Source organism: Nycticebus coucang, chromosome X (assembly GCF_027406575.1).
Source record: "Nycticebus coucang isolate mNycCou1 chromosome X, mNycCou1.pri, whole genome shotgun sequence".
Taxonomy (NCBI): domain Eukaryota; kingdom Metazoa; phylum Chordata; class Mammalia; order Primates; family Lorisidae; genus Nycticebus; species Nycticebus coucang.
In genome coordinates, this window is record NC_069804.1 from 72,059,432 (window position 1) to 72,074,702 (window position 15,271).

The following is a 15,271-nucleotide window of genomic DNA, read 5'->3' on the forward strand; positions in this document are numbered from 1 at the left end:
TTTATAGTGCAGAAACAAAGCTGAGCCCTGTCCTTTCATATGACAATCATAATTTATATCTGTCTGTCCCTGAAGAAATGGAAGGGATCCTTGGAAGAGTTGGTCCCTTTATCTGGCAGAGCTGAGCCTTCCTCTGGTCCTCTGGCAACAAGAAGCCAAAGTTGAGTAATTCTTGGAATCATAATGACAAATTCCTAGTGCCATGGACATGTCCCTTCTGGTGTTTGAAAAGTAGTAGTTGAAGCTCCAGGCAGGGATAGTAGAGGAGCTCAGGGCTCATTTCTGTAGCCAGATTTCTTGAGATGCATATGGCAAATTTTTAGACAAATCCAGTCACTCTCAGGGGCCACAGTGTTGCCAGGATAGACACTTTGGGCTCTCCAGGAAGTGAAGTAGCAAGGAAGTACGCCATCCACAAAGAAAGCAGACAATGAATAAGCAATTATTTCAGCAAAGATGGTCCAATTTCAGCAGATACTCTTGCCCTCCATGGCCAGGAGCTCATCATCCAGGAGAACTGTATGCAGTAGGTGGCCATAGTCACTGTTGATCTGGGCAATGATCTGGTATTCCTGGCCCAAGCAGGGCTCATCAGAGTTGTTGTTGCTCAGAGACTAGGGAGCTGGTTCATTGCTGGAGCAACCATTTGTGAAGATGATTTCTACAGGGTCGCTGGCCTCCCTGGCATGCACCCTGTAGCCCAAGAGTCCACCACACATAAGAAGGGGCTTTGGGCTGGGACCTTGATTTCCCACCTTCTTGCCTTAATTCTTGCCAACTAACCCAAAGACTCTTGTTACCTAAGGATTCTGGGAGCAGAGGGCTAGTGAAATTTAATTATCCTGTGTATTTGATGAGCCAGGATAAAACTTCAGAAGGTACCCCAGAGAGGGAAGAAAGAATTGTATTGACACTGATGGCCTCTGGCCTTAAAATTGGTTCTTGCTACACCCCCTTCCTCTGTAATCAACAGAAATGTGGGTAGGGAAGAGGTCAAGAAATGAAATAGTAGAGTCTATCTTATCTGACAACTTCATAGACAGGCTCTAGAAAAGAAGAAGGAATAAGGTTAGAATTTTCCATGGGGCATGGACAAGGGCCAAGCATGGACCCCACATACCAGTCAAAAGATGAGGGAAGGGGAGGGAGAAAGGGATTTCAATATGTCTCAGATTTACAACATCTGGGAGTTATTGGGGAAGTAAATTGAAATACAGAGATGCAGATTTATCAAGGAAAGGAAGGGAAAGCACACTTTGTCAATGTTCTCTTTGTCATCTCTGACTCAGCATATTGAGCAGAGCATTTGCTGGGTGTGAATGGAGGGGGCATTGAAACTGGACCTGCTCTGCACCTGGAAATATCACCAAAGATCCCCAGAGAGTCCCTGTGGGAAACTTGACTTTAAAGCTAGAGAGCAGGAAAAAGGGGCTGGGTTAGTCTGATGCCAGGGACCATGGCCCAAGCCACTACCAAAATGCACTCACCCCCACTCTGTACCCAGGTAAGGGCCTGGATTAGGTCACCATTGCCCTCTAGTGTCTGTGGAGGAGAAGTATTCTAATTCCATACAGGCTTAAGACTGCTTGGTGAGAAGGTGAATGTTCCTTTTTTTTTTTTTTTTTTAAATCATAGCTGTGTACATTAATGCGATCATGGGGCACCATACACTGGTTTTATAGACCGTTTGACACATTTTCATCACAATGGTTAACATAGCCTTCCTGGCATTTTCTTAGTTATTGTGTTAAGACATTTACATTCTACATTTACTAAGTTTCACATATACCCTTGTAAGATGCACCGCAGGTGTAATCCCACCAATCACCCTCCCTCTGCCCACCTCCTCCCTCCTTTCCCTCCCTTTTACCATTCCCCCTATTCTTAGGTTATAACTGGGTTATAGATTTCATGTGAAAGCCATAAATTAGTTTCATAGTAGGGCTGAGTACATTGGATACTTTTTATTCCATTCTTGAGATACTTTTCTAAGAAGAATATGTTCCAGCTCCATCCATGTAAACATGAATGTTCTTTGATACTTCCCTCTAGGCCCTTACACAATCTTTTAGGGGTATAGCTAGAGATGCATGCCTTAAATTACAAAAAAGTGAAGAGGGAAAGCTATGGGCCTTCTGCCTTGTGGTAGAGCCCTGCATTTCCATGTCTTACCTCCTCCAATGGCCTAAAATTTCCTGTACTACAAGGATTGTAAGTTTTTCATTTTTATATGCTCAGTGCCTGGCTCACAATAGGTGCTCAGTAATTATATTAAATTTAATTGATACCCTGAGGCTGTATCCTTGAGAAACAGAACATAGGAATTCTGGGAAGGCAATCCAGATAAAAGCATAAAGGTGTGATGTGCAAGGCCTCTTTGCTTGTTTGTCCCCAGTGATGGGAAATGAAAATAGGTATAAGGGAATTGTAGGGGTTGAGAATATAGGCTAAAGCCACATCACAGAGGTCTCTGAATGGAATGCTGTATTTTGACCTCTATCCTCTGGGCCATGAGGAACCATGGAAGGTTTTTGAGAGAGAAACAATTGAATTTGGTTGCTGTTTCTGATGAGCTTCATCAAGACTATAATGAATGGTTTCATTTCATTGTTTCTAGGGTTTGGGGCCATTTCAAATATCTCTACTCTCAAGGTTAGCCTCATGAATCATAGCTATGCTAACTGGCCAAGGCCATAACTTATACTTGAGACCCCAGAGAAGGAAATACTCAAGGCTCCCTTCTCATGGTGAAAACCAGGCTATTTGAGAGTAAGAGATATTACAAGGAAAATTCTGATGCCAGCCAAAATGACTAGTGCAGCGAGCATTGACAAATAGTTAGGATTTCTATTTTTAAAAATAACATCCCAATTTTCTTTGTTCTCCTCTGTTGGTTCATAGTTGTCAAATGGCCCTGACAAAAGCACCTTCAGCATGCTATTTCCCTGGTTAAACCATTTTGGTGCTCTTCTACCCTCAATGAATCCCCAACAATTAAAAAAAAAGCAAAAGAAATAATAAAATAAAATAAAAGTACAAATAAATAAATATTTTGGTGAATTTTAGTGCCTTTGAAAGGCCTAGTGAACCAGCTTGTACTTGCAATGTGCTCCATAGTTGTGGCATAAATGTATTTATGATTTGGATAATGCCAGGAGGGCTATGTCAACTAATGAGATGAAAATGTGTCAAATATTCTATGAAACAAGTGTATGGTGCCCCATGATCATATTGATGTACACAGCTATGATTTAATAAAAAAAAATTAAAAAACAGAAAGGCCTAGTGAAGACAGTCTAAATGATTTAGCCTGGCATTGTGCCCTTGGAATATGAGGAATAAGCTTTCTCTTTGTATTTTCCCATTGCTTATCTACATGAATTTTCTTTACTGATGATCTCCACTCTCAATTGTCTTTTAGGCCTTTTGCACATTTGCTCATGTAGTTTCCCCTTCCTAGAATTTTACCCCTTACAAATTGTTTGCATCTTCCAAATTCTGGTCTGATTTTCACCTCATGGCTGTGCATAGTATGCTCATTTCTATAATCCTAGCATTTTGGAAGGCTGTGGGAGGATCATTTTAGGCCAGAAATTTAGACTAGCCTGGGAAACATAATGAGACCCAACTCTACAAAAGTACATATAAAAAAATTATCCACCGTGGTGGCATATGTTTGTTATTCAGGGGTCCTCAAACTAAGGCCCGCAGGCCACCTGAGGAGGTGTGATTGTATTTGTTCCCCCCCTTTTTTTTTTTTACTTCAAAATAAGATATGTGCAGTGTACATAGGAATTTGTTCATAGCTTTTTCGTTTTTGTTTTTTAAACTATAGTTTGGCCCTCCAATGATCTGAGGGACAGTGAACTGGCCCCCTGTTTAAAAAGTTTGAGGACCCCTGTGACCTAGATACTTGGGAGCCTGATATAGGACTATCATTTGAGCCCAGGAGTTGGATGCTGCACTGTGCTATGATTGCACCACTGAACTCCAATTTGGGCAACAAAGTAAGACCCTTTCTCTTAAAAAAAAGTTTCACCTCTTTCTGAAAGCACTTGCTAATTACTTCAGACCTAAATGAGTCTTTGTCCTCTGGATCGTTTAGCATTGATTGTCTTCTCAGGGTTTTGAGTCCATAGATTTTTTTTTTTTTTTATTGAGTCCATAGATTTTATTGCTATATATTTTTATTGAGCAACTCCATGCTTCTACCTTAAGTCTCCTAAATAAATTATAAGCAAATTAAGGGCAGGGATTGTGACTTCCCCTTCACTTTCATCCTTGTGTGGCAACTCATTAGAAGGATTACTATACTTTACTGAGTACCAACAATGCGTTCATTCACTTTCATATATCTATGTCATTGTTTGCTTGAAGATCTGTCTTCCTGAACCCCTACTTTCACTCTAAAACTAGGCTGGTAGCTCCCTAACACAGTTCCTGATATAGAGAGTAGGATCAAATATACTTTCAGGAAACAATGAATAAGCAAATAATACTCAGCCATACTTATGACTTACCCTGTTGTGATGTCTTCTGGCAGAGCATAATATAAGCCATGGTAAAAACTACCATAGAGGACAAAGAGATAATGAGTATGATGGCAAAGATAGGCAACCCCTTTTCTGGAAAACAAAACAAAAGCAAATGATATCTGGTTGAAAATAAGGCCAGAAACAGAAACTCCAAATATTAGCCCAGACTAGACTAGGCTTCTTTCTTTTCCATTTTTCATCTTCTCCTCACCTTGTTAGGTAGTCAGAGAGACAAAAGAAAACAAACAACTGTAGGTCCATGAGAAAGACTTGAGAAAGGCTAGAGACACCATATGTAAACAAGTTATTCCGGGCCCTCTGATTGATGGCTGATGGAGCTTGGCAATTGAGCTAGTTCTCCATGCTTTTTATAGAACCAAGACAGGAAGTTTTCAGCTTCTCTTACAAATAAGAAAGTAGTATTCTGATTTCCCTGCTTAACCAAAATGCTATCTTATTGAGATTCTGGTCAGTTACTTCTACCCAAAAAGAGTCTTCCCCTCACATCCTCTGGCCAAGTTCTTTTCCTTCTTTCTCAAAACATATTTCCACTGAGCAACCTAGGGTACAGAGTCCCATCATTCTTAACAGCTGAAGGAATCCACTGGACTAGGCTTTCACTCCTGTATCAGTTATTTACTTTCTGTATGACTGTAGTAGGCAGAGTAATAGTCCTTCAAAGATGTTCATATCCAAATTCCTGTAACCTGTGAATATGCTAGTTTACACAGTAAAAAGGAATTAAGGTTGTAGATAGAATTGATAATTAACTGTTGTTGAAATGATAAAATGATCCTGAAATATCTGTGTGGGATCAATGTAATCACAAGGGTCATTTAAAAGTGAAAGGGAAACAGAAGTGAAGGTCAGAGTCAGAGGGAGATTTGAGAATGCTCATGGTTAGTTTTGGAAATGGAGGAAGAAAGCCATGAAGCAAGGAATGTGAGTACCTTCTAGAACTTATAAAGAATAAGATAATGGATTCTGTCCAAAGCCTTCAGAAGGAATATATCCCTGCTGACACCTTGGTTTTAGCTAAGACTTTTTTTTTTTTTTTGGCAGTTTTTGGCTGGGGCTGTGTTTGAACCCGCCACCTCTGGTATATGGGGCCGGCACCCTACTCCTTTGAGCCACAGGCACTGCCCTAGCTAAGACTTTTTATCTCTAGAATTATAAGATATTTATGTTGTTTTAAGCTACTAGTTTTGTGGTACATTTTTACAGCAGCCACAAAAAATGAATACTGTGTCCTTAGCCAAGTTTTTTTTTTTTTTTTTTTACTGTTACTAGACCTTCACTTACCTCTGAGCCGAATGAAAAAAAAAAAAAGATGATTTTCATGTACTTTTAGTTATAGTATTCTGAATCTAAGGGTCTAGATAGAAAAACAGAAAAAGGTAAGGAAAGAAATGTCAGTGCTTCTAGGGTTTTCTGCTTCAATTGGCTTTGTTTTTACTTGACTCCAAGATGGCCCACCCTAAAAATCTGGTATTTGTGGTCCACAGAGCTTCTTGTTAGATCTGAGCTATAAGCTGGTGCATATCAAAGACAGATTCTACCTTAAAGCTGGTTAATATTGGAAAACTGGATAGAGGAAACAAAGAACAGCCCCCAAATATGAGAACATAAACTCCTAATAAGGTTATCTTCTCATTTTCCTAAACTATCTTTCCAAGAGGTATAGTTTAACATTTCTTCTCCAAATGAACATGCTCTGGGAAAGGCATGGAACTATGAAAGATTTCAAGCCAAAGATATCAAAGCAAAGGTGGCACACAAAATATGAGCTGTGTTCAGAGATAGCCAAGAAGCTCTGCAACCAGGAAGGGAGAGGTACAAAAGGCATTCAGAAGTCCACTTCAATGATACACAGCCAGAGAATGAGACCAGGAATGATAGTCATCAAATTATTTAATACCAACTAATCACAACAGATGCCTGGAGTCTTAGAGGTACCCTGATATATCAGGAATTAACACTTTTGTGGCAGGACTATGGAATGAACTGAAGAGTTCTGAGGGATGGGCCATAGCAACCCAAGTGATAATGTGGAGCTCAGGCATGAAGGGAAATAGCTAATTATCAACTGGTATGGAAATATTTTATTATTTTAACAATCAATGCAGTCATATCATTATATACAATCTGGTTATTAGCTCCAAGTTAAGCACAAGAGATTTCTATGGGGGTTGGATCGCTGAGACCCTGACTTGGGGATCTTTTAGACCTCTAAGGAATCATGAATCAGCTGCTAGCTTCTTGGAGAGGCCTAGTGAAGAGCTCAAGCAATGCCATAGTTATTGCCTAGCCCAGTACCCATCTCCCTAAGGAGAGCTATCTTAGGTCATGATGGTCCCATATTTGAGGTCATGATGGTCTTATCTTTGATCTTGTTCAGAAAGTTTGTGAATTGTATTACTATGGCAATGTAGAACAATCCAAGAACATATTTAACACTCCCTTTAATCTCATTCTGACTTTACTCATCCTTGGATATGTATTTCTCCCTCTCCATCCCACATATCCCACCTACCTGGAGTGAGTGGCCTTAATCATTGCCTGCCACACAGCACAAAATGATTTACAGAGTTGAATGCTGCAGACCAGTGTATATAGTGGGAAGTTTAGGTTACAAATCTTGGAGCCAAGAAGGAAAGATAGAAGTCCTGACATTGCTGTAACCTGGCTCATTACTGATCTTCCAAATCTACATCAATGTTACAGTTTCAGGATGAGTTCACTATAGATGTTGTTCAAGCAACAGGAAATTAGGGTCAGAGAACTGTTTTTCAATCTGGGGCTGTGAGGTAGGGGATGGCTGCAAAGTTGAAACTCTTTTCTGGGCATTTGTGTTAGGCTTTCCAGATTGTCTGGCCATTTCACCAACACTAGTCCTATGAGGTAAAGTGTCTTAGTTTCTTACAGTTAGGAGTCAGTGATAGAAATAAAGCCCATAGAGGAAAGATAATATACCCAAAGTCATGTAGTAAGTTAGACAAAGTGCAAAATAGAATTCAGAATGTTCTCTTTTCTTGCTTTTCTATTAGAAATATTCTAACTTTCTCCTTCATTTTGTCTCAGAGTTTTCATAAGGAAGAGTATATATTTATGATTTCATTTCTTTACTGCCTTTAAAATTGTTCACCTTTCATTTATTTGTTTCTTTACTACTATATTCTCTCTAATCAATTAAGTCACCTCTCATTCCCCATCCAAAGGCATTGATGCTCCTCTCTTTGTTTCTATGACACGACTTCAGATCTTTACTACTTCTTCAAACTCTGTAAAATCTCACCTTCTAAGGAGGATTGCATGGATGTAGATGCCTCAGTCTTGGTCTTACATGGCTCTAATGAGTCTGCAAGGAAAAAGAAGCTCATTCAAGGGCTGTGATACCCTTGGATGAACAAGTAAATGCCCTAGGGAAATTGGGAAGTATATAAATTTTAGACAAGTAATATTTGGACATGTCCCAACATTTCTGTCATGATTCTGGTAGTTGTGTTGCCTGTTTATCCTTTATACATCAATCTAGGACAGTATTTTTAACCCAGGGATTATAGACCCCAAAGGAATCTATAGCTAGAATTCAGAGGATCTGTTAACTTAGATAGGAAAATATATTTTATGTTTACTAATTTTAACAGAGATTTAGTGATTCACTCTCTTTAGAGAGAATTGGGAAGTATCATAAAGGTGGCAGAGGGGGTCAGTACAAAGATGGTAGAAACCAAGGAGGAGTTCAAGTGCAATTGAAGACCAGCATAGAAAGTGGGTACCTGGGCCACTCCAATGACTAAGGACAAAGACAAGGAAATTTAAGGAAAAGGAAGTGAGAAGAAAAAGGAGGGTGAAGATGTGAACAAGAAGAAAACACATAAGAAGGAACCAACAACAACAAAAAAAATCTGAGAACATGCTGGGCATATACCCAGAAGACCAAAAATCACAACATAACAAAGATATTTGTACCAGAATGTTTATTGCAGCCCAATTCGTAATAGCTAAGTCATGGAAAAAGCCCAAGTGCCCATCAATCCACGAATGGATTAATAAATTGTGGTATATGTATACCATGGAATACTATGCAGCCTTAAAGAAAGATGGAGACTTTACCTCTTTCATGTTTACATGGATGGAGCTGGAACATATTCTTCTTAGTAAAGTATCCCAAGAATGGAAGGAAAAGTACCCAATGTACACAGCCCTACTATGAAACTAATTTGAGACTCTCACATGAAAGCTATAACCCAGCTACAACTTAACAATAGGGGGAAGTGGGAAGGGGGGGTGGGTAGAGGGAGGGGAATCGGTGGGATCACACCTGTGGTGCATCTTACAGGGGTATTTGCAAAACTTGGTAAATGTAGAATGTAAATGTTTTGGCACAATAACTGAGATAACGCCAGAAAGGCTATGTTAACCACTGTGATAAAAATGTGTCAAATGGTTTATGAAGCGAGTGTATGATTCCCCATGATCATATCAATGTATACAGTTATGATTTAATAAAAAAAAAGAACAGAGAAACCCCCCAAAGGACCATGAGGCAGCTACCATAGAGAATCCCACATATAAAGAAATAATGGAAATGACAGAAATAGAATATGAAGTATGGATGGCAAAAATGATGAAGGGAACTGAAAGGAAAGTGGAAAACCACAGAAAGGAAATCCAAAATTGACCCAAGAAATGAATGAAAGACACCATAAAATTAGAAAAGATATATCAGAGGTTAAACAATTGAAGGAGCCACTTAGAGAACTTAAATATGCAGCATAAAGTGTCAATAGCAAATTACATTACAGAGAAGAAAGAATGCTATAAGGCATTTAAACTACCTTAGGCATTTAAAGATGCAGAAATGAAGAGAGAAACAGGTGAGAAATTCCTTAAAGAATTATGGGACTTAGGGTGGCACCTGTGGCTCAGTGGGTTGGGCACCAACCCCATATAATGAGGGTGATAGGTTCAGACCCGACCCTGGCTAAATTGCAGCAGCAAAAACAACAACAACAACAAAAATAGCCAGGCATTGTGGTGGGTGCCTCTAGTCCCAGCTACTCAGGAGGCTGAGGCAAGAGAACTGCCTAAATCCATGAGTTGGAGGTTGCTATGAGCTGTGATGCCACAGCACTCTACCAACGGTGATAAAGTGAGAATGTGTCTAAAAAAAAAAATTATGGGACTTTATGAAGCACTCAAAGATATGAATGGTAGATACTCCTGAAGGGGAAGAAAAATTACCCAAAGGAATGGAAACCCTACTGGAGGATATCATAAATGAAAATTTCCCAGGCATCACCAAAGGTACTGACACACTCCATTTAGATGTATAGTGAACTCTGATACATCTCAACACATCAAGAACATCTCCCAGACACAGTGAAATGAACCTGGTCAAGGTCAAAATGACAAACGAAATTCTGCAAGCAGTCAGGAATAAGCACCAATTGACCTACAGGAGCAGATCTATCAGGGGGATAGTGCAGTTGTCAGTTGAAATTTTTCAAGCCAGAAGAGGGTGGTCATCCACCTTTAACCTTCTTAAACAAAATAATTTTCTTTTTTTTTTTTATTAAATCATAGCTGTGTACATCAATATGATCATGGGGCACCATACACTTAGTTCATAGACCATTTGACACATTTTCATCACATTAGTTGACATAGCCCTCCTGGCGTTTTCTTAGTTACTTTGCTAAGACATTTACATTCCACATTTACCAAGCCTCACATATATCCTTGTAAGATGCACCATAGGTATGATCCTTTAATTCCCCTCCCTCTACCCACCTCCCCCCTCCCTCCCCACCCTTTCCCCCTTCCCCCTATTCTTAGGTTGTAACTGGGTTATGGCTTTCATATGAAGGTCCTAAATTAGTTTCATAGTAGGGGTGAGTACATTGGATACTTTTTCTTTCATTCTCGAGACACTTTACTGAGAAGAATATGTTCCGGTTCCATCCATGTAAACATGAAAGAGGTAAAGTTTCCATCTTTCTTCAAGGCTGCATAGTATTCCATGGTGCACATATACCACAATTTATTAATCCATTCGTGGATCGATGGGCACTTGGGTATTTTCCATGACTTAGCAATTATGAATAGGGCTGCAATAAACATTCTGGTACAAATATATTTGTTATAATGTGATTTTTGGTCTTCTGGGTATATACCGAGCAGAGGAATTACAGGATTGAATGGCAGATCTATTTTTATATTTTTATTTTATTTTATTTATTTATTTATTTTTCTTTTTTATTAAATCTTAGCTGTGTACATTAGTATGATCATGGGGCTCCATACACTTGGTTCATAGACCGTTTGTTCTCCATATATCTTTCCAAAAAGAATGTATTAATTTGCATTCCCACCAGCAGTGCAAAAGTGTTCCCTTTTCTCCACATCCACGCCAACATCTCTGCTCTTCAGATTTTGTGATATAGGCTAGTCTCACTGGAGTTAGATGATATCTCAAAGTAGTTTTGATTTGCATTTCTCTGATGATTAAAGATGATGAGCATTTTTTCATATGTCTGAAGGCCGTGCGCCTGTCTTCTTCAGAGAAGCTTCTTTTCAAGTCTCTTGCCAGGCCTGCGATGGTATCCCTTGTTTTTTTCTTGCTAATGCGTTTGAGTTCTCTATGAATTCTGGTTATTAAACCTTTGTCAGAGACATAACCAGCAAATATCTTCTCCCATTCTGTGGGTTGTTTGCTTGCTTTACTTACTGTGTTCTTGGCTGTGCAGAAGCTTTTTAGTTTGATCAAGTCCCAGTAGTGTATTTTTGAAGCTGCTTCAATAACCTGGGGGGTCCTTCTCAAAAAAAAAAAAAAAAAAAAACACACCCAACCCAATTTCTTCAAGGGTTTTCCCTGCACTCTCTTCTAGTATTTTTATAGTTTCATGTCTTAAGTTTAAATCTTTAATCCAGTAAGAGTCTATCTTGGTTAATGGTGACTGGTGTGGGTCCAGTTTCAGTCTTCTACAGGTTGCCAGCCAGTTCACCCAAACCATTTGTTAAATAGGAAATCTTTTCCCCATTGAATGTTTTTAATTGGCTTGTCAAAGATTAAATAACGGTAAGTAGCTGAATTCATCTCTTGGTTCTCTATTCTGTTCCAGACATCTACTTCTCTGTTTTTGTGCCAATGCTATGCTGTTTTGATCACTATCAATTTGTAGTATAGTCTGAGGTCTGGTAGTGTAATTCCCTCCTGCTTTGTTTTTATTTTTGAGTAATGTCTTGGCTTTTCGAGGTTTTTTTCTGAATCCATATAAAATGAAGTATTGTTTTTTCAAGATCTTTAAAGTATGACAGTGGAACTTTAATAGGGATTACATTTAAGTTATATATTGCTTTGGGTAGTATGGACATTTTAACAATGTTGATTCTTCCCAGACATGAGCATGGTATGTTTTTCCATTTACTAACATTCTTGGCTATCTCTTTTCTTAGAATTTCATAGTTCTCTTTATATATATCTTTCACGTCCTTTGTTAGATAGACTCCCAAATATTTCATCTTCTTTGGCATTACTGTGAATGGGATAGAGTCCTTAATTGTTTTTTCAGCTTGACTATTGTTGGTATATATAAAGGCTACCGATTTATGAATGTTGATTTTGTAACCTGAGACGTTGCTGTATTCCTTGATCACTTCTAAGAGTTTTGTAGTAGAGTCCCTAGTGTTTTCCAGATATACAATCATATCATCTGTGAAGAGAGAATGTTTGATCTCTTCTGACCCTATGTGGATGCCCTTGATCGCCTTTTCTTCCCTAATTGTGGTGGCTAAAACTTCCATTACAATGTTAAAAAGCAATGGAGACAATGGGCAGCTTTGTCTGGTTCCTTATCTAAGTGGAAATGATTCCAATTTAACTCCGTTCAATATGATATTGGCTGTCGGTTTGCTGTAGATGGCCTCTATCAGTTTAAGAAATTTCTCTTCTATACCAATTTTCTTAAGTGTTCTGATCATGAAGAAATGTTGGATGTTATCAAGAGCTTTTTCTGCATGAATTGACAGAATAATATGGTCTTTGTTTTTTTTTTTTTAAGAAGCTAAATTTAATAAAACTTTATGAAAAGATCTATTTAATCTTAAGTAATTTGACCATAAGGTAAGTGTTCTATAAACTCTTTTTTAAATTTTACCATTTTTGACTTTTATTTGTTTGGTTTTATTTAGTTTAAAATCATTTCCAAAATATTTAAATTAGCCAAATTTGTTTTATTTTATTTTTTATTTTTTTTGGGGGGGTTTATTTATTTATTTTTTTTATTAAATCATAACAGTATACATTGATATGATCATGGGGAATCATATACTCGCTTCATAAACCATGTGACACATTTTTATCACAGTGGTTAACATAGCCTTTCTGGCGTTATCTCAGTTACTGTGCCAAAATATTTACATTCTACATTTACCAAGTTTCGCAAATACCCCTGTAAGATGCACCACAGGTGTGATCCCACCGATCCCCCTCCCTCTACCCACCCCCCCTTCCCACTTCCCCCTATTGTCAAGTTGTAGCTGGGTTATAGCTTTCATGTGAGAGTCCCAAATTAGTTTCATAGTAGGGCTGTGTACATTGGGTACTTTTTCTTCCATTCTTGGGATACTTTACTAAGAAGAATATGTTCCAGCTCCATCCATGTAAACATAAAAGAAGTAAAGTCTCCATCTTTCTTTAAGGCTGCATAGTATTCAATGGTATACATATACCTCAATTTATTAATCCATTCGTGGATCGATGGGCACTTGGGCTTTTTCCATGACTTAGCGATCATGAATTGGGCTGCAATAAACATTCTGGTACAAATATCTTTGTTATGTTGTGATTTTTGGTCTTCTGGGTATATACCCAGCAAAAGAATTACAGGATTGAATGGCAGATCTATTTTTAGATCTCTGAGTATTCTCCATATATCTTTCCAAAAGGAATGTATTAATTTGCATTCCCACCAGCAGTGCAGAAGTGTTCCCTTTTCTCCGCAGCCACGCCAACATCTCTGGTCTTGAGATTTTGTGATATAGGCTAGTCTCATTGGAGTTAGATGATATCTCAAAGTAGTTTCGATTGGCATTTCTCTGATGATTAAAGATGATGAGCATTTTTTCATATGTCTGAAGGCCTTGAGCCTGTCTTCTTCAGAGAAGTTTCTCTTCAAATCCCTTGCCCAGCCTGCAATGGGATCCCTTGTTTTTTTCTTGCTGATGCGTTTGAGTTCTCTGTGGATTCTGGTTAATAAACCTTTGTCAGAGATATACCCTGCAAATATCTTCTCCCATTCTGAGGGCTGTCTGCTTGCTCTGCTTACTGTGTTCTTAGCTGTGCAGAAGCTTTTTAGTTTGATCAAGTCCCAGTAGTGTATTTTTGAAGCTGCTTCAATTGCCTGGGGGGTTCTCCTCATGAAAAACTCACCCAGACCAATTTCTTCAAGGGTTTTCCCTGCATTCTCCTCTAGTATTTTTATAGTTTCATGTTTTAAGTTTAAATCTTTAATCCAATGAGAGTTTATCTTAGTTAATGGTGAAAGGTGTGGGTCCAATTTCAGTCTTCTGCAGGTTGCCAGCCAGTTCACCCAGCACCATTTGTTAAATAGGGAATCTTTTCCCCACTGAATGTTTTTAATTGGCTTGTCAAAAATCAAATAGCGGTAAGTAGCTGGATTCATCTCTTGGTTCTCTATTCTGTTCCAGATATCTACTTCTCTGTTTTTGTGCCAATACCATGCTGTTTTGATCACTATCGATTTGTAGTAAAGTCTGAGTTCTGGTAGTGTGATTCCTCCTGTTTTGTTTTTATTTCTGAGTAATGTCTTGGCTATTCGAGGTTTTTTCTGATTCCATATAAAACGAAGTAATGTTTTTTCAAGATCTTTAAAATATGACAGTGGAGCTTTAATAGGGAGTGCGTTGAAATTATATATTGCTTTGGGTAGTATGGACATTTTGATAATGTTGATTCTTCCCAGCCATGAGCATGGTATGTTTTCCCATTTATTAACATTTTCAGCTATTTCTTTTCTTAGAGTTTCATAGTTCTCTTTATAGAGATCTTTCACGGCTTTTGTTAGGTAAATTCCCAAATATTCCATCTTCTTTGGCACTACTGTGAATGGGATAGAGTCCTTAACTGCTTTTTCAATTTAACTGTTGTTGGTGTATATAAAGGCTACCAATTTATGAATGTTGATTTTGTAACCTGAGACGCTGCTGTATTCCTTGATCACTTCTAGGAGTTTTGTAGTAGAGTCCCTAGTGTTTTCCAGATACACAATCATATCATCTGCAAAGAGCGAGAGTTTGATTTCTTCTGACCCTATATGGATACCCTTGATCGCCTTTTCTTCCCTAATTGTGGTGGCTAAAACTACCATTACAATGTTGAAAAGCAATGGAGACAATGGGCAGCCTTGTCTGGTTCCTGATCTGAGTGGAAATGATTCCAATTTAACTCCATTCAATATGATATTGGCTGTGGGTTTGTTATAGATAGCCTCTATCATTTTAAGAAAAGTCCCTACTAGACCGATTTTCTTGAGTGTTCTGATCATGAAGGGATGCTGGATATTACCAAAAGCTTTTTCTGCATCAATTGAGAGAATCATATGGTCTTTGTTTTTTAATTTGTTTATGTGCTGAATTACATTTATAGATTTACGTATATTGAACCAGCCTTGAGACCCTGGGATAAAAACAACTTGGTCATGATGTATGAT

The 15,271-nt window shown here is 38.4% G+C and overlaps 1 protein-coding gene across 1 annotated transcript in view; it reads right to left on the minus strand.

The window, feature by feature from the left end:
- Positions 1–467: 467 nt before the first annotated feature.
- The window catches only part of VSIG4 (V-set and immunoglobulin domain containing 4), a 58,201-nt gene continuing 43,397 nt past the window's right edge, over positions 468–15,271 (minus strand). Inside the window, 5 exon segments of the mRNA XM_053579545.1 lie at positions 468–693; positions 756–763; positions 1,033–1,046; positions 4,521–4,625; positions 7,831–7,893. Coding sequence (XP_053435520.1) covers positions 468–693; positions 756–763; positions 1,033–1,046; positions 4,521–4,625; positions 7,831–7,893 — 416 coding nt within the window.